Source organism: Podarcis raffonei, chromosome 2, assembly GCF_027172205.1.
Source record: "Podarcis raffonei isolate rPodRaf1 chromosome 2, rPodRaf1.pri, whole genome shotgun sequence".
Lineage (NCBI taxonomy): Eukaryota > Metazoa > Chordata > Lepidosauria > Squamata > Lacertidae > Podarcis > Podarcis raffonei.
In genome coordinates this window covers 50,522,531-50,548,749 of record NC_070603.1, presented here as the reverse complement: position 1 = coordinate 50,548,749, position 26,219 = coordinate 50,522,531, and the positions used below count along the sequence as shown (strand labels likewise).

Here is a 26,219-nt window from a genome sequence, read left to right as displayed (position 1 = left end):
AGGCTTCCCCAAGCTTTGTCTTAGGAAGAGTCAGTTCCACCTCTCAGCGAGTGCCCTCTTTGCAGACAGAGCATTGGTGTTAAAGTTGCAATATCAAATGGCTATGTGGTGAGGATGGAGTCGCATCACTTGTTATTATTGATAACATGGACACTAGGAAACAGCCAACTGCTGAAAAGCCCTCCAGCTTACAACAGCTTTGCCATTGGGGGAAATAAATCATTTCCCTAGCAGCAGTCTGTTGCCTTTTTAAGTTCTGGGGAAATGCAGTATCTGTCTCTGAACAGGAAGCATTTCCTTTGCTTTTGTTGACTACAAACTGATCATCTAGACAGGACCTAAATTAATCTTGCTGGCCATTTACCATGTTAGATTTGTGTCCATTTGCAAAACTAGCATGAGTTTTTCTAGCGCATATCTCACTGTCAAAGCAAAATATAAGCACAACTGTTTGTCCTGTGATGATACAAAAAGAGTTTCTGCTTACAACAGATGTATAGCAAGCTATTGATGCTGTGGTACCATATGCAATCCAGCTTGCTAGAGCAAAAGCAGCAGAACTTTTGTGATTAGCTAACAGAAACTTGAATATTGTTTTAATCATTTAAACTTCAATAATTCATTAAACTTTAAGCAGCAGGTCTCTCTGGTCAGGTTTTATTAGCATGCTTCCAAATGAAATAAATTCTAATCAGTGTCTCTTGAGGGAGGCGAGATGGAGTTTGTTGCATTCAGAGACACAGCTCAGTTTGCGATGGCATATAAAATCCTTGCACGCTGAGTATGTCCAAGTAGTAAAAAGCTTTCATCAAAAAAGGTGGCAGGGAGAAAAATCTTGACTCATTTTCTTCAGGGTCTCATTACATATAAAGTCTCAGATTCCTATGCTGTTCTTCAGCTGCTGTTACATGACATTTTCAAAAAGCTGTAAGGATCTCATGATATTGTCATCCTGAAAGCAATGAGAAAATAAACCATGCATATTTATATTGCATACACAAACAGCTCTGCCAGGCCTGGAGGACCGGTAGAGATGGATTTCCCCCCGAAGATCCATAAATAAACCTTAAGTTGACTATGGACGAGTCCATGTTGTGGCCTGCAAGCAGCAATGGAACAAGGCAGTAAGCCTTGAGGTTGCACAACTATCCCAAATTTGCATAGAATCTAAAGTGTCAACTGGATCCTAGTCATTTAAATCATCATTTGCAATTAATCAAGTTCATTTCATCAAACTATAAGCTAAATGCCATTTCCCATTTCATATACTTACTGTAAATATATATGAATCAGTTTGTTGAACTAAAATCTATGTATAGACCCACGCCATTGCTTGACTTGAAGTTGCTGCCTTTACATTTAAATATATATTATATACCAGGGTGAGGAACTTCAAGTTGGGGGGGGGGGAGCAAATATGGCCCTCCAGCCCTCCCTGTATGATCTTCAGGATTCTCTCCAGCCAACACCTCCCCTTAGGCCACACAACTGTTTACACACCACTGCAGTTCTTTCGCTTGGATGGAATGTTCCTTTGAACTGTAATAAAGCCCCTTGCTTGCCTGGGTGGAGAGAGATGGGACTGTGGAATACCATTCTGGTGACTTGGGAATGCCTCCCCACCCCAACGATTCAACTGAAGTTTAGGTCAGAGAGAGACAGAGAGAGAGAGAGGTAACAAAAATAGAAATGGCCTTGTACTGTAAATGCATAGTTACCGTATTTTTTGTCCCATAGGACGCGCTGTCCCATAGGACGCACCTAGTTTTTTTGGGGGGAAATAAAGGAAATCTTTTTTTCCTTTATTTCCCCCCCCAAACCAGGTCGAGGAACAGCGGTTTGGCGGCGCTGCGCCTCCCCGCTGTCCCCCGAGCTTGTGGGGCTGGCCGATGTCTGCCTGGCACAAGGGGCGCTCTGCTTAAGGGCGCCCCGCGCGCCGGGCGGCAGGCTGCTATCCGCAGTGTGGGGAGCCCTGCGGGAACTCCCGCAGGGCTCCCCACACTGCGGGTGTCTGCCAGGCGTGCTGGGCGGTCCGCTTCAGGGCGCCCCACACGCTGGGCGACAGGCTGCTATCCGCAGCCTAGGGAGCCCTGCGGGAACTCCCGCGGGCTCCCCAGGCTTGCTGATAGCTTCCTGAAGCCTGGAGAGCGAGAGGGGTCGGTGTGCACCTACCCCTCTCGCTCTCCAAGCTTCAGCGAAAGCCTGTATTCGCCCCATAGGACGCACACAGATTTCCCTTTCATTTTTTGAGGGGAAAAAGTGCGTCCTACAGGGCGAAAAATACGGTAAGTCCCTGGAAAATAATAGAAACATGTTTAAATGAGTGCAAATGTACCAGTGTCTATGGCCAAAACCAATTTCCATATGAAATAGCTCTGAATGCTATGCATTTTCTCCTATTTTATACATGTTTTATGCAAACTTGCATATCTACCAGTGCTATATACTGCCAGCCATCTGTTGTTGTTTTTTTTCCATTCAAGGCCCTGCTTCTGGACTGTGATACACTATAAACAACTTGGGCTGCAATGCAGACACAAATGCCAGCATGAGAACTTTGCTTTGACCTGTGAGAGACTTCATTAGTACATAAGGAGTCAATTAGGATTGACTGCTCTCATTCCCTTTCCAAGATGAGGTACCTTCTCTCCTACTGAAGACTTCTTAATTAATAAGCATATTATTATGCCGTATTATTCCAAATGACATTAACCTACTATGACCATGGTGATCCAAATATGCATATCCAATTAATATAGTAATATAAAATAGAATCTACAAGCAAACTAAGTGCAGAGTATGGAGCGGGTCCCAGTGGCTCTCTAGAGTTTTAGGCAGTGGACATTCTCTGGTCTACCTGGAAATGCCGGGGATTGAACTAGGGACCTTTTGCATGCAAAGCAGATGCTGTACCACTGAGATATGGCCCTCCTATAGTTTACCTTCCCTGTGGCACTTCCCATTACATCTATGTGTAATGTTGAATTAAAGAACAGGGGAGCAGGGGAGCAATCAATATTCTACTAAAGTCAATTAGTTTCAGTGGAGCTGGATGGTATTCCAGATGTCTAATTTTAATCCTCTTTCTTAAAGCCATGTGTTCATTTATTTCACGTTTATCTTGAGCTTACAAAAATACTTATATTTTCAAAATTTCAGAGACATAAGAACCACATAAGCTACTTTTTCTAGTTCACCCCCCAGTTTGCACAAATACAATCTTCAGTACAGAAGATATCTAGGCAGCTGCCACTAGTTCCAACTTATACCTATTTTAAAACCATTTTGGGGTCAAACACTGGGGTTCCGATTGATTTGCTGTACTTTGCATGAGTAGCTTCCGTACAGAACTGTTCAAAATCCATAGCAACCTCTTTACTAGCACTAATCAAAATGTCACAGTGTGTGTGAACAAGCCTTCAGGTTCTGCATAATTCTTCACTGAGCAAAGAATTCAGTGAAGTGCAGGTTGGGTAAAGCCTGGTGTCAAAAGCCATAAATGCTTGAGATAGATTGCTGAAAGGAAACAGTTACAGACTCAGTTAGATTAGGATTAGCTGTGCAGGTTTCAGGTTACATTTAGGGCTTTCTAGGCATGGGACAGGCTAATTGTGGATGAGCCCTCAGGAATGCTGAGGCAATTCCACTCACACCATTTCCATTTTTGAGAGTATAAGGTATCATGCCTTGTTTTGCATTGGAACCTTCCACCAACTTTTAGTTTTGCCATGGTTGCAGTCTTTTCTTCATATAGAAACTAAAATGCAGCAGCTACTGCTTTCAGGAATCATCTGGAAATTGTGATTTCAGATGAGCAGAGAGATGGAAATTTGGGGAGTTGTTTCTCACTTCTAGGTTAGTAAATATATAGCTATAGCTATAGCTATCTCAATCTCTACCTGTATATCATCCTAACACATGGAGAACGTGTGCAATAAGTGAAGGTCTACAGAATGGGTAAGAGAGCTTTGCTACTCTTAGTGTGAAATAATAAATACACCCACAAGGGGATAAATCCCACTAGACCTTTTTCTAAGTATGCATAAGATTGTACTCTCAGTTGCACAGACAGTTGAGAACATGACTTGGACATATCCGGATAATACAGATATATGGCGTTCTCTGTGCACATGTACACAATCCCTTTATCTCCAAACTGCAACTGTATGTGCAGCCCCATTGTATGCAATATGTGCACTGTGTCTTCCCTGTTCTTTCTACCAGTGGTGAAGTGCAGCAAAGAATCCTGAACTTCATAAGGAAGTTCAGCCATAATGGCCCAATCAAAACCTGATGTCCTGGAGCTCTCAGCTTTTGGGTGAAGTGAAATCTGAGCTTTCTGGCATGAGACAATCTCTTGGTTAGCTTTACTATGAAAGGAAGTCTTACCTCCTGACATGACTCAATAAACTCATCCAGAGTAACGACACCATCCTTATTTTTATCCATTTTCTGCAATACAGAAAAATACAAACTCTTTGAGTTCATAGCACTACTGCATTTACAAAGTGCAGTATAATATAGCACTGATAGGTTTCATATACATCTATGTGGTTTTGCAGATTTAAACAGATTCCACTGCCCAGACACAAAATGACTGAAAATATAGTAGGTATGAGTTCAAACATAAGGGAGATATATGTGCACTAACAAATGGAAATTTACCTGGAAAAAAACTTCTACGTGCTGCCTTGGAGCGTCATCTTTCAGTACTGGGTAGGTGTATTTGCCCATCATATCATAAATTGCCTTTACTATATCCATCATTTCCTGGAATTGTGACAATCAAAGCACAAGGGAGACATCAAACAGGGCTCTGGCAATGAGTTGGCTCACTAACATTTCTAGTATTAACCTTCAACAAAGAGAATGCAGCTAGTTTGTGGGCATCACCCTTATTCTGTGTTTTTTTTGAAAGCCCACACACAAAGGAATAGTGTTGCTGTGCTTTAGATCTAAATACCTATGAATATAACATATTCTGAAATCTAAAATACACAGAGTTTTCCACTCCTTAACCACCCTCAAGGAAAAAATTGTGCTTGGTAGCTATGCATTCTATGGATTTTTTATATTATTATTAACCTGGGAGCAAATTTGCTCTGCAAATGCCATCTGGTAGACCTGGTGAATATATCTGAGAGTTTCAATAGCTTTAAAAAAGTAGTTTCCAATTGTGGACCTCTGTATAAAGTGAAATTAGGCTAATGAACACCCCTCTCCCTGACTGCTTATGTATCTATCTATCTATCTATATCTATCTATCTATCTATCTATCTCTATCTATCTATCTATCTATCTATCTATCTATCTATCTTTCTATCTATCATCTATCTATCTATCTATCTATCTATCTATCTATCTATCAATCATCTATCTATCTATCTATCTCTGCAGTTTCTTGTATACACACATTATTTTTAATGACTGTAAAGTGTGCTTTTCCACCAGTCTTTTCTAATGTAATACTAAAGACAAGCTGGCTTAATTTACCAAATTATCTTCACGCATTTTACCATTGGCTACTGTGGTGGCCATGACTGTGCACCTCCTTGAATCCGATTGTAATTGAAATAAAAATAAAAATGGTCCAGTAGACCTTATAAACTTAGTTGGTCTATAAGGTGCTACTGGACCATTTGTTTTTTTTAATTTTCACTGCGTCAGACCAACATGACTACCTACCTGAATCTGATTGTAATTGTTTGTTTCTATTGTTTAAATAGAGATGGCTAGATAATCTCTTGAATAGTTCGATTTGAATGCAGTATATTACATACATTAAGCAAGAATCTACACTAGCATTTGAGTAGAGGGGTCTGGCTTTGACTGGTTTTGTAAAGGAAACACAATTTTCTAAGCTGCTCTTGCAGATTGCTGATGTCTCATTCACCACCATGATCAAATTCGACTAAGGTATCTGGCTTCTTTGATGTATGTAGCAAGCCTTATGAACCTTAGACTGTTCCATTTCAAAGAAACACAAACACTTCCTGGCACAGCTTGTGGCTCAAAAGAGATAATTAGTTCATGTAATTTGTTGAACATATTGAGGGAGGTTGTTGCCATGAAATCGGCGAAGTCGTTAAGGACTAAAATGGCCAAGTTGGCATATGGTGTTCCATGTGCTGTTAATTTATCTGTGAGACTCATTATTACTGTGGCCACAAATGTGTTGTGAACTTGTTCCCTGCTTTCATCTTCTTCCAAGGAAACTGGTTGGCGAGATCTAAGTCAGACATTTTGTTCTCTCAAAGTCTTGTCTCTGGCACGGTATGTCCAACAATTGCATTACTTCCTGTTTTCTTATTCCTCCTGTTAGTTTGCTAATGTCATATAGATGTGTTCTCTTTGAGATTAAACCAAAATTAAAGTGCTTCAGTTTTACCTAGAGATTTATATATTATAATTGAATTTGTTGTAACTCCTGGGGTCTAGGGTGAGGGTCCAGGTAGATTTTTAAAAAAATAATAAAATCATAGAAAATACCTATTATTTAACATGTATCAAAAGCCAACTCATAATTATTTTTTCCTTTAAATAAGATGTATGAGTGTGAGTTGGCTTTGGCTCAGAGCCAGCAATAGTTGAATAGGCAGCACATGCTGACCTGGGCTGGGGTGTTTTCAGTCTGTCGTGCCAAGGTTGAATTACTGTATTTTTTGCTCTATAAGGCTCACTTTTTCTCTCCTAAAAAGTAAGGGGAAATGTGTGTGCGTCTTATGGAGCGAATGCAGGCTGCGCAGCTATCCCAGAAGCCAGAACAGCAAGAGGAATTGCTGCTTTCACTGCGCAGCGATCCCTCTTGCTGTTCTGGCTTCTGAGATTCAGAATATTTTTTTTTCTTGTTTTCCTCCTCCAAAAACAGTCTTGTGGTCTGGTGCATCTTATAGAGCGAAAAATACGTATGTTTTAAGATGAGCAGCTGAACAGCATTTTCCAACCCTCCATTTTCATTTCCTTTAAAAAGCTGAATAGGTGCCACTGACTCACCTCCTTGTTTATATAGCCATCTTTATTTATGTCATACAGATTAAATGTCCATCGTAGCTTTTCGTGAACTGTTCCTCTCAACAGAATGGATAGTGCCATCACAAAATCCTTTTGACAGAAGAATACAAATATATTTTAATTGGGGCAGAAAGTTTTCTCCAAGTCTCTGTATAGAAGTCTGTGTCTTATAATATGTTGCCTTATTATAACATTCCCTTCTCTGCAATAACAGTTATTTACACCATTAACCATCCCTTCATTAATCCTAAGGATACAGTGATGTAACTTGATGATTCTGCCTACCAGCCAAGTCTCAGTGCCTAGTTCCATACCTCCCCCACATACATTTTAATCATTTTTCTTCATCTTCATTCCAGGGAAGAGTTTTGTTCCAAAGTGGACTCTTCTCAGCTCCTGTCCGCTTTCCCCCAACAATATGTTTAAAAGTTGTCCTGCTACCTTTTTATTTTAAGCACCAACAGTCTGGTTTCATTCTGGTTCAAGTGGAGTCTGTCCTTTTTGCATAGGCCCAGCTTATCCCAGATTTCCCCCAGTGCCTAACAAATCCAGAACCTGCTACCTGACACTGTCTCATCAACACATTGAAACTACAAATTTGTGATAGAGAAAGCTACCTTCTAGGTTCTGGCTTTCAACATGCTACCTAGCAACCTAAATTTTGCTTCCAGGATCTTTCAACCATATTACCCCATATCTTTGGTGCCAACCTTTTCCCTTCCATGGGGCTTGCATGGGGATGGGCTGTATCAAGAATGAGAAGACAACATGTACTGGATCAATTTCTGTTGGTTACATTAAGTACAAGCTGCCAGGCCTACAACACTTTTCTTCAGAGACATGGAAAAGAAAAGGTTTGGAAACTATGATGTCCAGTAAGATGATAGACAATAATAATCAGAACAAACTATTATTCCGTTACCTCAAATTTCACAGATCCATTCTGTGCTGTATCAAATGCATTAAAGAGATAATGGGCATACATACTAGCATCTGAAATAAAACACAGTAAGAGGATATATTGTTAAAGAAATTTAAATAAGCATATGTACAGCTGAGCTGAATGTTCTCCTGGTTAATTTTTCAACTTGAAAGTAGTGGTTTGAGAGGGGACAGCCTCTTCTCCCTTTGCTGCTGCTTCTGCTATCTCTCCCCCCTCACACACACTATTTCATTATTTCCCACGTAATGCCAGCCAGTTAGAGATCAGATATCTAGCCAGATTTGGCTCTTTGTTTATGTTTCAGTCACTAAACAGAATATGAAGCCAATTTGAGAGAGAGAACAATGTTTCCAATGCATATGGCTGACCATAGCCAATCAAGGCTCACAAAACTATTCACAAACCCTTTACAACTGTCCTCTCCAAAAATCACTGAGATAGACACTTCTAATTCTAATTAAATTATTTTTATAAGCATATGCAAACTGCAGTCATACATGCAATTATTCTGATATTATCCAAAATGATATTCAAAATTATACAGCAACCATATCATGAGCATTTTAAAATCACATGTGGAGTCAGTTTTGGTTCAATACTTTAATGTACTGGAGGTGCCTGTCAGCCCTGCATTCCAACCCCTCTATAGGGAGATCAGTTTTCTTAAGCTGACGTGCATCATTTTTGTGTGACTCATCATTTCTGAAATTTGAGCTACACTTCATAGATGGAATGCTCTCCACTCACCCCCATGTGGGAAAAACTGTGCATAGATCTGTTTGAACGTCTCTTCATTAACAGCTCCACTAGGACATTCCTGTTGGAGAAAATAATGAGTAAAAAACAGTTAAGATTTCATTTGCAATACTGCCTGTTCCCAGACACAGCATTCATATCCTTATACCTCTGAGCACCTTCTGTACAGGATGTATGCTAGCACCCAAGCAATCTCTTGTGGTACTTTCAATCAGTCCTGTCCCCTGCCTTCTATCAATAAGCAATGACTTTTGTGGTTACCAGAGAGTAAAAAATTAAGTGGAAGGGGGTTCATTGCATAATTCACTCTACTGCATATATCTGGAGAAGATGAAAATATCTGGAGATTTTCATCTGGAGAAGATGAAAAAAATTAATTTTTCCATGAAACACAAGATTGTAGACTGCTGTGAGTTTGACCCCCCACCACCACCTCAGGCAACAAACTTCAATTTGATTTCCATCAAATGAAAACCACAAGAATCAAGGCAAGTTGGGCTGTCTGGCTATACCAGGGGTAGCCAATGCAGTTCTCTCCAGATATTTTCAGACAACTCTGAGAACAGGACTCTGGACTAGATTAATTTTTTTACATTCTTATGTTAACTCCCGTCAACTCCTTTCAGCATGGCAAATGTTCAAGGATGATGGGAGTTGCAGTTCAACAACATCTGGAGGGCATTACATTGGCTACTCCTGGAATGTACATTTTGATGTCTCCCAAATTACCTCCATGCCTCTGTTAACAGGATTCTGGGTGCATTCAACAGGTGGTTACTGTTACCTTTATGCTCTTCTACTGGCTGCTAGAACAAAAATGCTGAACTAGGTGGGACTTGGTCTGATTTAGCAAAGTGACTTGCTTTTTCTTCTCTTATTGGCATGCCAATATTAACTACGGCCCAGTTTATTCAGTTCTCTAGATGGAATGCTAGGGAGAATGCTGTATGGCTGGGCTTTCAGTGCCACAATGCAATCAGTCTCACTGACTCAGGATAAAGTACCACATATACGTGCCAGAATTGACCACTGATTCAATGTTATTGTTAGGTTACTTTAGATGTGGATTTAATGGTCTTACAAGGATCCACCTCATTAGATGGTAATGCATAGTACTGCACTTTAAACTGAGGTAAGCCAGACTTGCTTACACTTCTGCTTATTCTGCAGCCCCAAAGTCCTGCCCTAACCAACAGTACCACCAATGAAACCTGAATATTTTCGTTTATCATTTCTCTTTGCATTTCTTTTATGCTATCCTTATTCCATTACTACTACATCCAGGTGGATGAGTTCTAATGCAATCAAAGAAAACTTTTGTTATTATTATAAGCCTGAATATCTAGGGAACATTTGGAAGCCTGAATATCTAGGGAGCAGCATTCAAAAGCAGCATTTTATCTTTCAGATATTTAAATATCTTTAGGGCAAAAGATGCTTAAATAGAAGAGAATGAAAAGAATGAAGGGGAATTAAAGATAATCCCTCACTTGGAGGCACCACAAGTGCTGACAATAACAATAGTAAAAATTGAAGCGCTGAGGAGTGAAAGAGAGGCTTTGGAACAAGCAGACAATGAGCCCAATCCCACTAAAGCTAAGCGCCATTAAGTCCCATTGGTTTTCCTGGGAGACTTAAGGACACACTTGACCAGAATAAATCAACAAATACTTTTCAGAACAGAAACAGGAGAGAATATTTATTTTGTGACATCACTGGTTCATCATATATGAACCAACATATAAAAATAAAGGAACTTAGCCATTCAGAATCTGGGGTGAAATTAAACCCCGATATTAGTCATATAGATCCACCCATATACGCAGAGTTGGAGGGAGAGGTTTGACAGACAGACACCACAGGGGCCGATCCTGATCTAGCATGATGGATAGGGAGACAATCATTTGCCTCAATTGCAGGCAGAATCGGGTCACTTACACCTCCCCCATCCAAAAGGATAGAGGCTTCCACACTGGCTACGTGCCCCCAAAAAGCTTTCAGTTAATTATGGAACTCTGTCCCTCAGATACAGGAAAAAAGAATGTCAGTATTGATAGCAAAATCAGAAGTTATTCAGTTGGACTCAGCCCTAGATAAGTGAGTATAGGGCTGCAGCCTAAGTGACCCAAGTCATCTTTCCTTTGTATTGATAGCCCAGAAACCCTGTGTCTGTGTATGTGCCATTATGGAACAAAGATAGATGCTGATCTGTTATCTTGTCATAGTCTGCAGCTTGAAGTTGTTCTACCAAGTTCTAATTAATATTCTCACTTGTTATGAGAAAATTAATTAGATCTGGTTAATTGATTAATTAAATTAATGAGATCTGGCTCCTCCCAGATTTTGCTGGTTCAGCAGACTTTATAGGAATATTTGCCACTAGAGGCCCTACCGCAGGGGTAGCCAATCGGGCACCCTCCACATGTTTTGGACTTGTACTTCCATCAGCCCCAGGCCACCTGGACAAAGACCAGGGATGTTGGAAATGTAGGACAGTTTTCAACTAAGTAGCCCCACTAGCAGAAGCCCATGAAAGAACTTCTGCTAGTGCAACAGGGCTTTATTCTATCTGCTCCCAGAAGCAGCAGCAGCACCCGAAATTGACTGGGGGTGGTGGTGTCAGGAGATTCCCCAGAAAGAGGAGAGGTGGTATTGTTCCATATGGCAAGCTAAAAATTGCCATAGCACTACATTGAATTTATCCCATAGTCCAGAACATTCCTGATATGATAGTATCACTGTCATGCATGCACAACTAAAATGTTTGATGTTCTCCCTACATCATTTTTAAAATCATTTTTTATAGTTCACTATGATCTCTGGCAATATTTTGAACAAAACCTTCTGGAACAGTATAAAAAGGCAATCTGGCCATTGATCATCTAGTTTCAGCTTTCTGTGACTGGACTGCTTTCAGATCCATCTGCTAATTCCAATTCATTTGTACCTAAAATGATCACAATTTTGTCTCATAAGACCCAATAATGCTCAAGAGACCTCATTAGTAGGGGAGAATAACTTAATATGGATGACTTGCCAGGCTTATTTCTTGTGAAACGAAGCAGGTATGCCCCTTAGTTTGATTTCTACTGGAGGCTGCATAGCTATTTAAGACTTGCTTATGAAGACTTTGATGAATCTTCTGTCTGGTTAGCACACAATGCATTAATATAACTTTTTTAAAAAATGTAAACACAAAAAAATAATTAGGGTGTTCCAGTACTCTTCCATCATTCCATAGTTTAAACATTCACAGAATTGGGATATCAAAGCTTATAATGAAAACATGCCCCTCTTTATTTTGCCTTTTATTGTGAAATAACTAATGGCCACTGGATACCTCCCATTTATTTCAATGGACTCAACAACCTGAAGCCAGTTCCTCTTACCAATTCACTCTTACCTATGCCTGCTTCAAACGCAGTAGTATTTACTTGGAAATTGCAGTTCTTTGTTGTTCATGCACTGTGTACAAGGGATCGCATGAGAAGTGTGGAGGAAGAAGTGGCCTGGTTCGCACACAATGTAAAATTATGGTTTATTAAACTAAGGTTGTATTTGTCCATGGAGTTTTCTTGGCAGGGATACTGGAGTGGCTTGCCGGTTCCTCCTCCAGGTGGATCACGTTTGATCCAAACTCTCCACTATGACCTGTTCATCTTGGGTGCCCTGCTCGGCATAGTTCATAGCTTCTCTGAGTTATTCAAGCCCCTTCGCCACGGCAAGGCAGTGATCCATGAAGGGTCACTTGCCAACAAAGGTCCGTATAGTAAAAGCTATGGTTTTCCCAGTAGTTATGTATGGAAGTGAGAGCTGGACTATAAAGAAGGCTGATCGCCGAAGAATTGATGCTTTTGAATTATGGTGCTGGAGGAGACTCTTGAGAGTCCCATGGACCAAGAAGATCAAACCTATCCATTCCTAAGGAAATCAGCCCAGAGTGCTCACTGGAAGGACAGATCGTGAAGCTGAGGCCCCAATACTTTGGCCACCTCATGAGAAGAGAAGACTCCCTGGAAAAGACCCTGATGTTGGGAAAGATGGAGGGCACAAGGAGAAGGGTACGACAGAGGACGAGATGGTTGGATAGTGTTCTCGAAGCTACCAGCATGAGTTTGACTAAACTGCGGGAGGCAGTGGAAGACAGGAGTGCCTGGCGTGCTCTGGTCCATGGGGTCACGAAGAGTCGGACACGACTAAACGACTAAACAACAACAACAACAAACTAAGGTTTATTAACTTTAGTTTAGCACTATGTGTGAGCCCTGCCTAGAACGTAATTATGCTTTATTTGCTACCAACCATGACCAAAAGCTATGGTTTGTTATTTGCTCACAAGTCTTAGGTTTTTTTAAACTATGTATTGGCATTTTTTGAAAACCCAGACCAAGGGTATGTTTTGTCTTAGTCATTATTTGTTTGACACCCTGTCCCAGATGCTGATAGCCCTGTGTGTAACCCTTTATCAAGAAACTGTATTGCAAGAGAATAAAAAAATGAAAACTTGCATACTCTCCTCTTAATGTGCTTATTCTCTCTTTCACCAATTTCGATTTTTGGAGTGGAGCCTGTTCTCTGGCCTCAGCAATCAGTGTTTTCCTTGAATGAACTGTTTTTGACTATGTGGCCCTTGGCTGGTCCCACACAGACCATGAATTTTAAAACAAAACAAAGCACAATTACACTGCATGGCTTTCCTGGCTTATCTGCAGATCTCCATTAAGTGCACACCAATATTTTTTTTTAGCAGCGTTCTGCTACATGATAAAAAGTCAAACTAGTATGTATCTACCCCTTCACATCTTATTACAATTTTCTCTCCCTTTCCTTTCCAGCCAAAACTAAGACCATGAGCTGCTTGAAGCACCACCTACACAGGTCTTGATTTGCTTATTTTACTTTGCCATATATATATCCCACCTTATTTCCAAGGAGCTCGAGGGGCATACATGATGCCTCATCACCTTCTCGTTTTTTATTCACAACAGTAGTTTGTGAGACAAGAGGGCAGTCACTAAGCTTTATGGCTAGGAGGGTATTGAGTGCTGAATAAATGGCAGGTACTGTGAAGTTTTTCTGATCTTTCTTTTTAATTAAAGGAAGTATAGGGTTTTAGGTTTTCCTTTGCTTGTATGCTTTTATGTTCCTCCAGCCCCATGTCAGATGACTGATTTAGTTTATCCAAAGTTAGAGGCATTGTACAGGGCATGTATCATTTAAGTCCCATGGCCTTGAATTCAATTCAGCAATTCAATAGTGGAAAGGCACACAATAGAGCATCTTAAAGGGACTTCCATCTCTCAAAGAGATATCTATTAATGTACTCTGATCTTTTCATATATGAATGCTGTTGACCCATTAAAGATAACAGGCCCAGTAATAATTCCTGCAGTACATGACCCTTTCAATCAGATTGTTAATTTTGCAGCAAGACGCAAAGAGAAGAGGCACTGTATGTGACATAAAAACTAGAGAGAAATGTATTCTCAAAAAATATCAATTTTATCAGTGCCCATTTTTGCCCCAGCAATCAAATCAGTTTGGTAACAAATTTGAGGTTTATATTATTTGAATTACTACTTTGGTGGGAGTGGGTATGTTATTGGTTTACCGTGTATTAAGATCTGGATCTACCTTGCCACTGAAAAGCTTTGGAAAATGAAGCATGGCAAAACAAATCCTTACTGTAAGAAAAATCAGGATCTGGATGTGTAAATCAGTCACATGATGACCACAACTCAATCTACTTCTCATCAAATAAAAGTGGTATATAAAAGAGCTGGTCTTTTGTTTTCAGTTTCTGGTTATATTAATTCATTTCCGACAGTTCAGTTCTCAAGAGTTCTGTGCTAAGGCAGATATGTGATTAGATGGAAATGTCCGAGACTGACAGGACTCGGATGAGTGTGTGTTGGAGGCAAGGGAGCTGGAGAGGGGGACAGGGATTTATGGGGTCCAGTGCCACCCATGAATGGGTGGGGCAGGGGGAAGAAGGGGTAGAGCTTTCAGGGATGGACAGGGGGGCTGCAGGTGGAGGAAGAGGCTGATCAGGTGAGGGGGATAGGTGAATCCCTGCCATCCCCTGCCGCACTGTCTCCTAGAACCAGGAGGAACTTGATGAGGGAAGAGCAGCAACGACTTCCATGCAGGAGAAGTCCTAGATTGCATGCATGCAACCCGTCAGAGGAGGGTATACAAGCATCCTCTGTTTGCACAGGGGTTGCAGTCCAGGCTTCTGTGCATGTCTGTGTGGGCCCGCAAAAAGTGTTCTGTCCTGTACCTGTTCTGCCCTTTTAGTGACATTTTAAAAAACTTCCAGATTTGGTGCCGTGCATGCATGCAAGGTTTTATGTAAATCAGTCATTTGCTGTATAAGCTCATGGTCCCACTGTTGCTGCAATTGCTCTGTAGGGCCCAGACCTGTGGACAGCTGCCTAGAGGCTAGAAGCATGTGTGTATCTGGAACACTGTGAGAGCTGCTGTAAGTGCTTATTTTGTTGATAAAGAGTTAACTATTAGGCGTGTGCCTTCCTTGGAGGGGCAAGCCAGGACAAGTCATACTCGTAATAGATCCAGTGAAAATAATGGGCTTAATAACCTTAAGTCCATTGTTTTAATTTATTTCCTCTGAAAATGTCTTAGGGCTCATTCACACTTCACTTCTTTGTCCCCTGCCTAGAAAGCACAGGTCCAAGAGGCTGCTGTATTGCGGGATAGAGGTTTAATCCTTTCCTTCTCTGGTCCCAGTGAAAATTGCCTCTGCCCCCAAACTGCTATTACTCCTGCACCCAATACAAATAGCAGCTTGGAAGAGGTGGTTTTCTGGCTGGCTGCTGCAAACCCACAACCCGTATAGCAAAACTCTTAGCACTTTTAAAGGTTGGGCATAGACCTAAACAATCTGTATAGAATATGCAGCTCCTACTTCTTAAATCACCGGAGGGTGGGGGGGACATTACCTAGATGTCCAATCCAATATATTTAATATTGACAAGATTCTAATTAGTCACAATTAACTGTGAGAACATTAAGAAATAAAAGAAGTTTAGAACTATAAATAGTTCTGAGCCGTTAGGAAAGTGAAGCCACAGACAAAATTTGCTAAGTAATTTGTGAGTAATTATGTATTTTGTGATTTTATACTGTAAACTGTGCTGTGATTCTTGGATAAAGGGTGGTATAATAATAATAATAATAATAATAATAATAATAATAATAATAATAATTTATTATTTATACCTTGCCCATCTGGCTGGGTTTCCCCAGCCACTCTGGGTGGCTTCCAACAGAATATTAAAATACAATAGTCTATTAAACATTAAAAGCTTCCCTAAACATAATAATAATAATACAGTGGTACTTCGGGTTACATACGCTTCAGGTTACATACGCTTCAGGTTATAGACTCTGCTAACCCAGAAATATTACCTCAGGTTAAGAACTTTGCTTCAGAATGAGAACAGAAATCGTGCTCCGGCGGCGCGGCAGCAGCAGGAGGCCCCCTTAGCTAAAGTGGTGCTTCAGGTTAAGAACAGTTTCAGGTTAAGAACAGACCTCCAGAACGAATTAAGTTCTTAACCCGAGGTACCACTATAATAATAATGTCATGAAAAACATTAGAAAAGTACCCCTCCTGCTCTAAAGCACATTAATGTGTATGCAGTATTCATGTAACCAAGACAAAAAATATATACCGTATTTTTCGCCCTATAAGACGCACCTAGTTTTTGGAGGAGGAAAACAAGAAAAAAAATATTCTGAATCCCAGAAGCTAGAACAGCAAGAGGGATCGCTGCGCAGTGAAAGCAGCAATCTGTCTTGCTGTTCTGGCTACTGGGATAGCTGTGCAGCCTGCATTCGCTCCATAAGACACACACACATTTCCCCTTACTTTTTAGGAGGGAAAAAGTGAGTCTTATAGAGCAAAAAATACGGTATATTCTCAAGTGCTGATCATTTCACTATCAGTGCTTTTGCATTCTTACGTTTTTGAATCCTCTGTAAAGCACTTGAAGTTCCTTCTTTGTGAAATTGGTTTGTGCCTCAAGTTGTTCTAGTCCTTCTGGCCGGTAACATACTGTGGTCATTTCCAATTCATCTTCAACTTTATCTAAAACAAAGACAGAAAGCTTTATTTCAGGCGCAACTCTTGGATTTCAATAAGTGATGGAAGGAGTTAAATGTAATACTAATTAATATTGAAAATAATATGAAACACTAATAATAAAATACAGCATTGTATTCATCCAGTTTCATCAGAAATGAAATCAAAACTGACAGAAGCCATACCTCACATTTCTCTTTAAGTTCACCTGTATTTTTACAACTCATTACTGTACTCAAAAGTTGAAAACCTTAAGTAGTTACAATCCAACACATTAAAGATATTTTATAATACCTTAAGATGCTTCCAGTTTGTCGACAAAATAGTTTCCCTCAATAATACACAGAGTTGAAAATATTCCACAGCATGCAGTAATATTTTAGAACAATCGTGATATCACAGAGTGCAATAGGTGTAACATGAAACCAGACATGCTTAAACATAGTAGACAAAAGCTGTGATCCCAAGCATACCTTCATGGCAGTATATACCACTGAAACTGATGCAACTTGCTTCTAAGTAATATGTTTAGGATCAGGGTGAACAATGCCTACACCGAGCAGGAATGGAAATTACTCTTTTTCTTTTGTTGTGCAACAAAAGAATTTAAAGGGTTGAAGACACAGCTAACATGATGTCATCGGAAGATCAGTGGAGATTCACCCGAGTTCCTGTCTAAAGTACATACATATTTTTCAGCTTACAGAAGCAGCAAGGAAGTAATGGAGTGGGGTAGTGTACGCTGTGCAAAATATATTTTCACTGATATGAACGGTACATGAAACACAAGAACACTGCTATACCGAAAGGTCTGCCTTCCAAGCACTATTTGCCAACTTTTTATTATTATAATGACCAGGGGTCATTGTACTTGTGTCTATTACTAAATATTTGTATGTGTGTAGTTTTGAATGGTGATTCTGACCTTGCACCCTCTGCCGGCTCAGTGAGTTTGTTTCCATCAACTCCAGCCAGTTAATAACCTGGCTTGGGTTGATAATCAATAATCATGGATGATGTAATCCAGCAACATCTGAGGGGGGCACAGGTTCTTGACCCTTGCTTTGAACATGCACGTTTAATTCTCCAAGCCTATTTTCATTGTAAAACCCCAGATCTCCCTCTCTCCACCATGCGTGCACACACAGAATTACTTCACCCTGCTTGTCTTGCCAGCCACAGCAGTTCTTCTTGCTGCCAAGGTAAATTGGTGTATAGGTATTCCTCAGAGCTGAACAGTTGTTTTTAATCATCCCATTTGCTCTCCTTCTAACATTTTCATATTTAATAGTGTCCCACTAGAACTATTGGCTATGAAGAAGAGGGAGGAAAGGAATAAGACAGGGGGAAATTGCATGTGCGCCCCTGGGGTTTTTGACATAGCCTGCTGTGCCATTAGAAGAAAGTGAGCCAAACAAATTTAGAGGATTCCTTTCTGTTCTTGGTGAAAATGGAGGGAAACAAATGCAACAGGCAAAGAGCAAGCCATTCTTTAAAACTGACAAATCATTGCTGAAAAATGACCATTTGTCTCAAGTCCCCAATAAGCCCCTATCAAATTCCCTGCCCATTTCCCTTTGTCCTGTCCTGAAACAAAATCATATCATGTTGGCTGGGGGGAAAGATATTCCCTCCCTACGATTCTTTACCGACAAAGAAACAACACATATCAAAACCCCATTGCCTTTATTTAGGTGTCTGGATGCAGAAAATTCCAAAAGGGGAGAGACACAGATGTGGGGTTTACAGGTAGTCAATCTAGCCTTAGGGAGTGGTTCAACATTGAGCAAAAATGTTCGACAGGTGAAATGTCCCTCGTGGCTCCAACTCAAAGTCAGGAACATCATCACCTCTTGTCTAGCAGTATGGGTGTTCAGTTGTCAAGGGTGCAGGAACCTGCCTGGAAAAGTAGGTTACAACCCCAAAGAGGAACAGCAACAAACATCCTGGTTACTGCTACCAGTCATGAGGTTGGATTTACCCCATGTGGATAATTAACCTGCAGAGACTGAGGCAGATGGACCTCATAAAGAATAATGAACAATAGTCACCAGTGGGAACACATTTTCCCTGAACCTATATACACAATAGCTGGTTGTGAGAGGGAGGAAAGGAAGATAGAGTAGGGCTACTAGAGTGCTGTGCTAGTGCTTATGCCTTGGTTCCTGCCCTCCGTCGCCCAAGTAGAATGTAGCAGAATGTTCCCCTTTGAGTCTGTAACAAAACACAGTGGGTGCAGTGGCTGTTTGTTCTGCTCCATATATTGGAGCTGTGCTCATGAGTGTTTTACCAGCACTGGCAATGGTCAGAATGCATAAATGTGTTTGGGAGACACTGCTCCTGCGGTTGGGGTGGGTGTGTTACAGTAACATAATTCTGACAAGTTACAGCAAAACATTCCCTCCCTCTCCTCCCCTTGTAACCCCCCGCCCCAATCCGTTCTATGTTCTGGGGTGTTATCCAAACCCTTTGGAGCAGATTTGGGGGTAGTGTAAATAGTGCATTGGCAGATGAGATGACAGGGAAGTTCTGTTGCTGGTGCGGAAGTTGTTCCATCCATAAATGTGGATAAGACCTTAGTCGGAGTCCACCCACAAGTTACCTGACTGTTTGCCGGCTACCAAATGTTAACAAGCTTACTTTTCCAGTAGAGAAAGTAGCAAAACCAATGAAATAAAACAAACAAAAAGGTTTGATGGCTTTGTTCTCCCTGCTGATTTCATTGAAATTAGATTTTGGCTGAAATTCTGTAGAAGGGAACTGTGCATAGGTCAGTTCTGATTTCCTAGATGAAGCATGGAGCTAGAAGTCCAAGAGGAGTGAAGAAGAGGGTGCAATGTTCAGTCTGCTACCATATTCAGAACACATTTTCCAATATATGCAGCCCTATAATTCACAGGAGTCACACAAGTAGTGCACAAGAGGCAATGCTGGTGACTTAGGCTACAGGATATATAACGCCATGTAGGTGGCATAACACACAGCAGTAGTTGTTGGTACCTAACCGTAATGTTCTTCCAGTTCATTCTAGGTGTGGCTGTATAGATGCGGCATGGCCCATAAGTTCATAGTCCTTCATCAGCACAGGCATTGCAGCTTTAGGCCTGAGCACAATGCATTGGGCATTTGAGTCACTGTCATTCATTATAGACTGCATTCTCAGTGACTTGCCTGTAGAGACAGTGCTGCTTTCTCTAGAGAGGGTTTGCCGAGCCAGGGCCTGCACCCTTGGCCCTGCACCCTTGGTGGAGGCCAACCCTACCACTCCCTAGTTGCCCCCCTGCTTGCAGAGACATGTGAGACATTATATGGTTATCTTATTTTTGGTGACAATAATGCACCCCTACTTTTATGTTTAGCCTGGGATTACATTATGGCAGGGGCTATTACTGAAAATACATTAGGATATATCCACCCTGAACATCGGCTGTATTTGCTGATTTATTCACACTTATAACATGTTCACACCTTCTGTATCTCATCAGCAAAACCATCAAAGCTTTTGTCTCCTTCTAATTGCACTTAGATCTTTTACAAGTATGTAGTTCAGATATTTCACACTCTCAAGTGTCTCTCATTTAATACTTGCTTGTCCACTCCTGAGACAGCCATTAAAGCCTTTCTTGTTCCCTTTAGTGGCTTTCATTAACACTAGCTTCCCTGCCCTTTAATCCCTCCTGCACCCAATCAAGTCTTAATTGACTCTACATAATTTTATCTGGTTACTTCCAGCTATTCTAATTTGCAATAAAGCATCTTCTGTGGGCATCCAGGCCTTCTCTTGAAGCAGTTATCATATGAAACCATAGCCATTCAGTCGGTGCCTCTTTCCTTTTAAATTACACAACAGAGTAAGAAAACATTATGGCTTGCATCCAAAGAAGCACCAGCATAAGGGGAGGGGAGAAGGTGACTTTCCCATACTCTCTCCTCCCCTGGGTAACCCTCCAAACCCTCTCCTGAGTGTTGGGGGATCCTGATGAGTGAGGTGGGTAATTGCCAAAAATTCCCTCATCCCCCTGTGTCCACCTCATTTCGATGGATTCTGCAAACCTTGGAAGAGTCTTGTGGGGGGAGGTGAAAAGTTGCTGGAGAAGGGTGTGTGGGAAAGCCACCTACTGGCAACCTCCTTCTTCCAGCAGTTCTCCAGATCCAAGCCACAATCAATAGCCTTCATATTACGGGGTAGTGGGGTGGAGGGAAACAGGTAAACAGAATGTTGAAACTTGTCATTCAGAACTGCAACAAACCAAATGCATTTCTTCATTCAGGTATCAGTACAGTGGTACCTCTAGTAACAAAATTAATTCATTCCGGTGGTCCGTTCTTAAGCTGCAACCGTTCTTATCCTGAGGTGCGCTTTCGCTAATGGGGCCTCTGGCGCGTGATTTCTGCTCACATCCCGGGGCAAAGTCCGCAACCAGGAGAAGCTACTTCCAGGTTAGTGGTGCTCTTAACCTGAAGCGTGCATAACCAGAAGTGTTCCTAACCAGAGTTACCACTGTATCTGCATCATTATAATTCTTTAAATGGAATATGGTGATTTTGACATAACAATAATGTGCTTTAATTAGAAATACCAATGAAAGGGAAAAGTATCAGCCTTTTTCTAACTACTCGAACTACAAATCTTTGCTGCTGTAAAGAAGTTACTTACCACTTCCAGATCAGTCTTCAAAACTAGTTCCTAATAAAAGAAATTCATTTCACTGATGTGGTCCGGCACAGGCATATTGGAATACAGACAAGAGAGGAGAGCAAAAGTCATCTAGTTCTCCTGTGTTCAGCCAACCTGTAGTTTGGATATTGCCAGCTTCAACTGCTGTGATGATGGCTGAAACAGCGGTTTCTCATTCCTACCCTACGCTCATTCTCAGCTGTTCCTCTACTGAGAGCTGCAGTTTTGCTTAGGGATGCAATGCAAGGTGATCTTGGCTTTGGAGAGAAGGAGCTAGTAATGGTTGAAAGTTATGTGTTATCTCATAATAGGAATTGTGGAAAGTTGGCTTCTCTTTGAAGGAGGTCCTCTTTGTAACCTTAGTAGATTTGGCAGTAGTTGCATCTGAGGTAGTGGGAAAACAGAGAGAGACCTATGTTGATTAAGGGGATTAATTAGCTACTGGTCCAGCCAGAAGAACAGGGTGAAAGCAATTAAAGATCTCCTGACCCAGGCCCTCTCTAGTCAAAGTAACGTGGGGTGTGTTTCATCAACTACCTATAATCTCTTAAAAGTGTTACTGCTTAATGCTTATTTTTTGTTTTTATTGATTCAATATTTAATCTTGGATTAAAATGCACACAATCACTCTATAATGGTTTATGGTAACCTGGTTCAATGTTGTAATGTTGCATGTTACTCTCTTTCAATTAGGAAGATCTAGCCGGATGAGGTGATTGGATGTGACCCAGTTATGTCTGACCAGTTTCCTGGTACACCATTAGTGGAAAAACTGATGGGCAACAGGGTGAATGAAGTCACTTGGCTACACAGGTTTCCCATACACCAAATCACATTGTTTGCTGGACTCTAGGTTAGGGGATTTTGCTTTCATAGTCCCTCCTTGTTTCCTGGTAGAATCTCACTGGCCTGTAGGTGGTCTCTGATCCAGTATTGAGATTATCCAAAACACTGGTCTCAGATAACTTCAAAATCCATACTGAGGCCACTCTTGCCGATGATGCTCAGGTTTTTGAGACTGCCCAACTCCCGGCACATTGCTGAACTGTCATGTGCTGCGCACTCTCATCTGCAAATTTATTTGAATTTTGATATAATTTGCTTGGGAGCAGAGGAGATAATGCAACTGCCTTGTCATGAATTGATGATGACTTGGTTCACCAACAATGGCATCATTGGTAATAATTCCTGTAAAAATCTTGTAAATGAGGATATAAATGTAATTTCAGCAGCTTCCAGTCCACAGTAGGAGTATTTGAAATGTTTGTCCCCAGTAGCTGATGAGTCCACTTGGTTTTCAGACTGCTGCTGGGATTTTTGTTCATGTTGTTGAAGTCTAAGTTTATATTTGGAACAGGGTGGTAGCTTGACTGGGTGATATAACTTTGAGATGTCCTCTCCAACTGAAAATAGACGGCACTGCTCCATGGTATAAAAGGTAGCTCCAGGCAATAAACCAGCAAAAGTACAATAGTCATAACATAAGTAGTGGCAAGTTTTGGACAAATCCAAATAAGCATCAGTCTGTGTTTATTTTAGAGACTGATGCATGGCGGCTATAGTGGCAAAGCATTCCTTCTTACTGCTGTGGTCATTTAGAGCAGAATACTCAATGGCCCATTGTAACATGTTTGCAGAACACTTTGTGAATAAAATCGCTCTCATTTCCATTGACTTACACCCCAGGTTGTCTTCAGGGCTGTGCTATGAGACCTTGTATTGCAGTTGCTTGGTTGCTTTTCACTTATTGTAGCCTGAAGATGTGGGCAAGGTTCTTGAACCTATCTGCATCATGGCCTTGTCCAAACTGACAGGATTTTAAAAAATACCCAGTCACCCTAAAACTTTCCTTGTGGCTTCCCAAAAGCACCTCAAAGTAGCATGGGCATGGGCTTTGGCTGAAGACATGGGTGAATTCTAAATGAAGTCAACACAGTTTAAAGGAATCAAGACAAAAAACATTTACTGAAAGACAAAATAAAGATTCTTAGCATATAAGAATAACAAGGAGAGGTTGCTAGCATGTAAGCAGCTTCTGATTAGAGCAAATGTATAATGGAAATCCTTTATAACTTCCGGGGTAAAACCTTTCCTGATTACCTATGGCTATTCTATGCACAATCCCAGTATGGCTTTCTTGCCACCTCTCTCCCTACTGTACAAACTCTTGTTTGCCCCTGAGATCATGCCATGATCTGATCTCTGAACACCAGCTACACTCAGAAAACAGCTTCTGGATACATGACCTCCAAAATATACCAACACCCGCCCCCCCAAGAAGATAGAGGCTTTCTATCCTCAATGAAATCTACCATCACCCATTTTGTTTTCTGGTGCAGTGATTAACAAATTAACCCCATTAATCCCCAAACCAACAGATAATATTTGTATTTCCATATAATATAAAAGCAGAGTCCATACAATCAGTCTACAGTTCATTTTCTTCGCAGTTCTGTTTCCAAATTATCAATCTGCTTCAGTAAATCTTTCCTATTCTGTTCCTGTACTTCACACACACCCACACCCACACCCACACACCGGCCTCTAATGAATGTTTTACTATTATCTCAATCAGTACCTGTAGAAATATCTTCTGATTGATGAGTTCTTTCTGGCACATCTAATTATTACAGCAGATAGGTAAATAATATTATCCTTACCTATATTTATCACTAACATTTATAATCTGCATAGGTACTTGTCCTACTGTTGTGTTACATATCTTTGTAATTACGAGTGATTGGAATCATATTTCCGCTTGAATAAGTTGTGCGGGAAATAGAATAAAAAGTATAATCTCTTGGATACTTATGTATTGATATAGTATCTCCCTGAATCAGTTAGCATAAAATCCCTCATGTTTGCTCATACATTAGCTGGTAATTTACTAGCCTGTTTCATATTCCTTGAAATATTTGCCTTTTTTGTGTCTCTCTGTGTGTAATCTATCAATCTTAGGAACTTGAATGGAACAGTTTGGATCCTCAGTAACAGTTAATAGCAACAATATTACCTGTCTTCTTTAGGGACTTAGCCTCTCTTAAGAATCTTGTTACCTAACACTATTTAGTTGCACAGCCGTGGCTTCTATAAAACATTTTCCTTTTCTTTCTCTTCACCACCCCTGCCCAATTTTCTTCTATTCCCTCTTTTTCTATAAACTAATGAACTGATATAATTGTAAACTAATGATAGAAACAATAATATTGGTTGGAATCCTTCTATATAAATTTGCTGTTCTTGGGATATCTGATCAAAACAATATTGATTATTTAAGAGATATAAGAACTAAGAAATATTGTTTTATCTTTTCTTTAAAGAAATTATTGCTGATTATAGTAATGAAAATATTTGAATGGACTTTTAAAATGAATTAAAATACTTGTTGATTAGATTAAGAATTTCCTTAAGATAGGATGATATAGAATGAGCTAAAGAAGTGGAAAGAATGGGATGGAAAGAAGGAAATCAAAGGGGAAATCTGTGATTTTTTTATGATAGGGAAGGAAAACAAGAAAGTCAGATAGAGGAAAAGACAAAATCATGTAGGTAACAGCAGAAGAAAAGGGAATTTTCCAATGAATTATAGAAATATGAAGAAAGAGCAGGAAAGGACTTACGAGTTCAGAAACTAGAACAATATAGGAAAACTAGAGCAAGAAAAGGATAACTTAAAGCAATTGCTTCAAGAGAGTGATCAAAAATTTATGGGACAGATTAATGAATTGTCAGGAATGGTTTTTATGATAAAAAAAATCAAGATATGCATAGCCAAGTGCGGATGCAAAAGCAAATGGGTAAGAAAATAAAGGAAGTAACTGTGTTGTAGAAAGAAGAGAAATTACTACTGAACACAGTTTATACAAACAAGAGGTCAATAAGTTCCAATAAAGGTTGAACAATTAGTTTCAGAATTGAGACAATTAAAGCTGAGAGGTCTTCCAGAATAAATTGAAGGTGACAATCTGGTTGGCTATTATTTAAAGATATCTTAGAATTAGACCAAATGTGTGAAATGATCATTGAGTAGGCATACAAAATTATTTCATGTTATGCATAATGGAATAACCTTGATTGCGACACTTTTGTAAAATATATTAGCTTCTGAGTTAAATATGCTATTTTTAAGAAACCAAGGCCAAGAAAAGAATTAAAAATTGAAAAACTTAATATTGAGGTTTTGACAGATGTGAGTTTGTACATATTGTAAAAGAGAAGAGATTTAAAATGATTGACCATATATTTGAGAGAAAGAGACATCCAATATGGTACCCTTTTAGTCTTAATGTTCAAATGGACAAATAATGGGTGGTTGTCTGGAATGTGGAAGAGGCGACTCCGGTAATAGAAATGATAGAAGAAACAAATCCCAAGAAAAAAATCTCATGATAATTTATAAAATATAGGAAACTCAGTTGAATGCAATAAGGCTTCCAAGTTGGGTTGCCAGTAAACTTTGTTTTTCTTACTATTTACTGGACTTTTTTCTCATTGTAAATAAAATAAATATTTTTCCTATTAATGTTTGGGGGATCGATGATGTTATAAAATGGAAAAAAAGTCTTTTCTAAATTAAAAAAGACAAAACTGATGTTTGTTTCCAAGAAACACATATATAGAAAGGTTATGAAAGCTTACTTAAAAACAGATTCCTTGGGATAGTATATGCTGCATGTGGAGAGAGAGAAAAACAAAAGGAGCAGTAATATATATAAAGAATCAGGATT

The 26,219-nt window shown here is 40.1% G+C and overlaps 1 protein-coding gene across 17 annotated transcripts in view; it reads right to left on the bottom strand.

Annotated features, from left to right (window-relative positions):
* Nucleotides 1-641: 641 nt before the first annotated feature.
* The window catches only part of KCNIP1 (potassium voltage-gated channel interacting protein 1), a 546,638-nt gene continuing 521,060 nt past the window's right edge, over nt 642-26,219 (bottom strand). For 15 of the 17 annotated variants that reach the window (XM_053376528.1, XM_053376529.1, XM_053376527.1 and 12 more), the window contains 7 exons: nt 16,696-16,820; nt 8,702-8,771; nt 7,934-8,004; nt 6,994-7,101; nt 4,666-4,770; nt 4,390-4,452; nt 642-952 (listed from right to left, as the gene is read on the bottom strand). In XM_053376528.1, the coding sequence (XP_053232503.1) occupies nt 905-952; nt 4,390-4,452; nt 4,666-4,770; nt 6,994-7,101; nt 7,934-8,004; nt 8,702-8,771; nt 16,696-16,820 (590 nt within the window). In that variant the 3' untranslated portion in view covers nt 642-904. Of the gene's footprint in view, nt 953-4,389; nt 4,453-4,665; nt 4,771-6,993; nt 7,102-7,933; nt 8,005-8,701; nt 8,772-16,695; nt 16,821-17,287; nt 19,194-26,130; nt 26,161-26,219 lie in introns of those variants that run through there. The other 2 variants (XM_053376521.1, XM_053376538.1) reach the window with 2 other exon arrangements.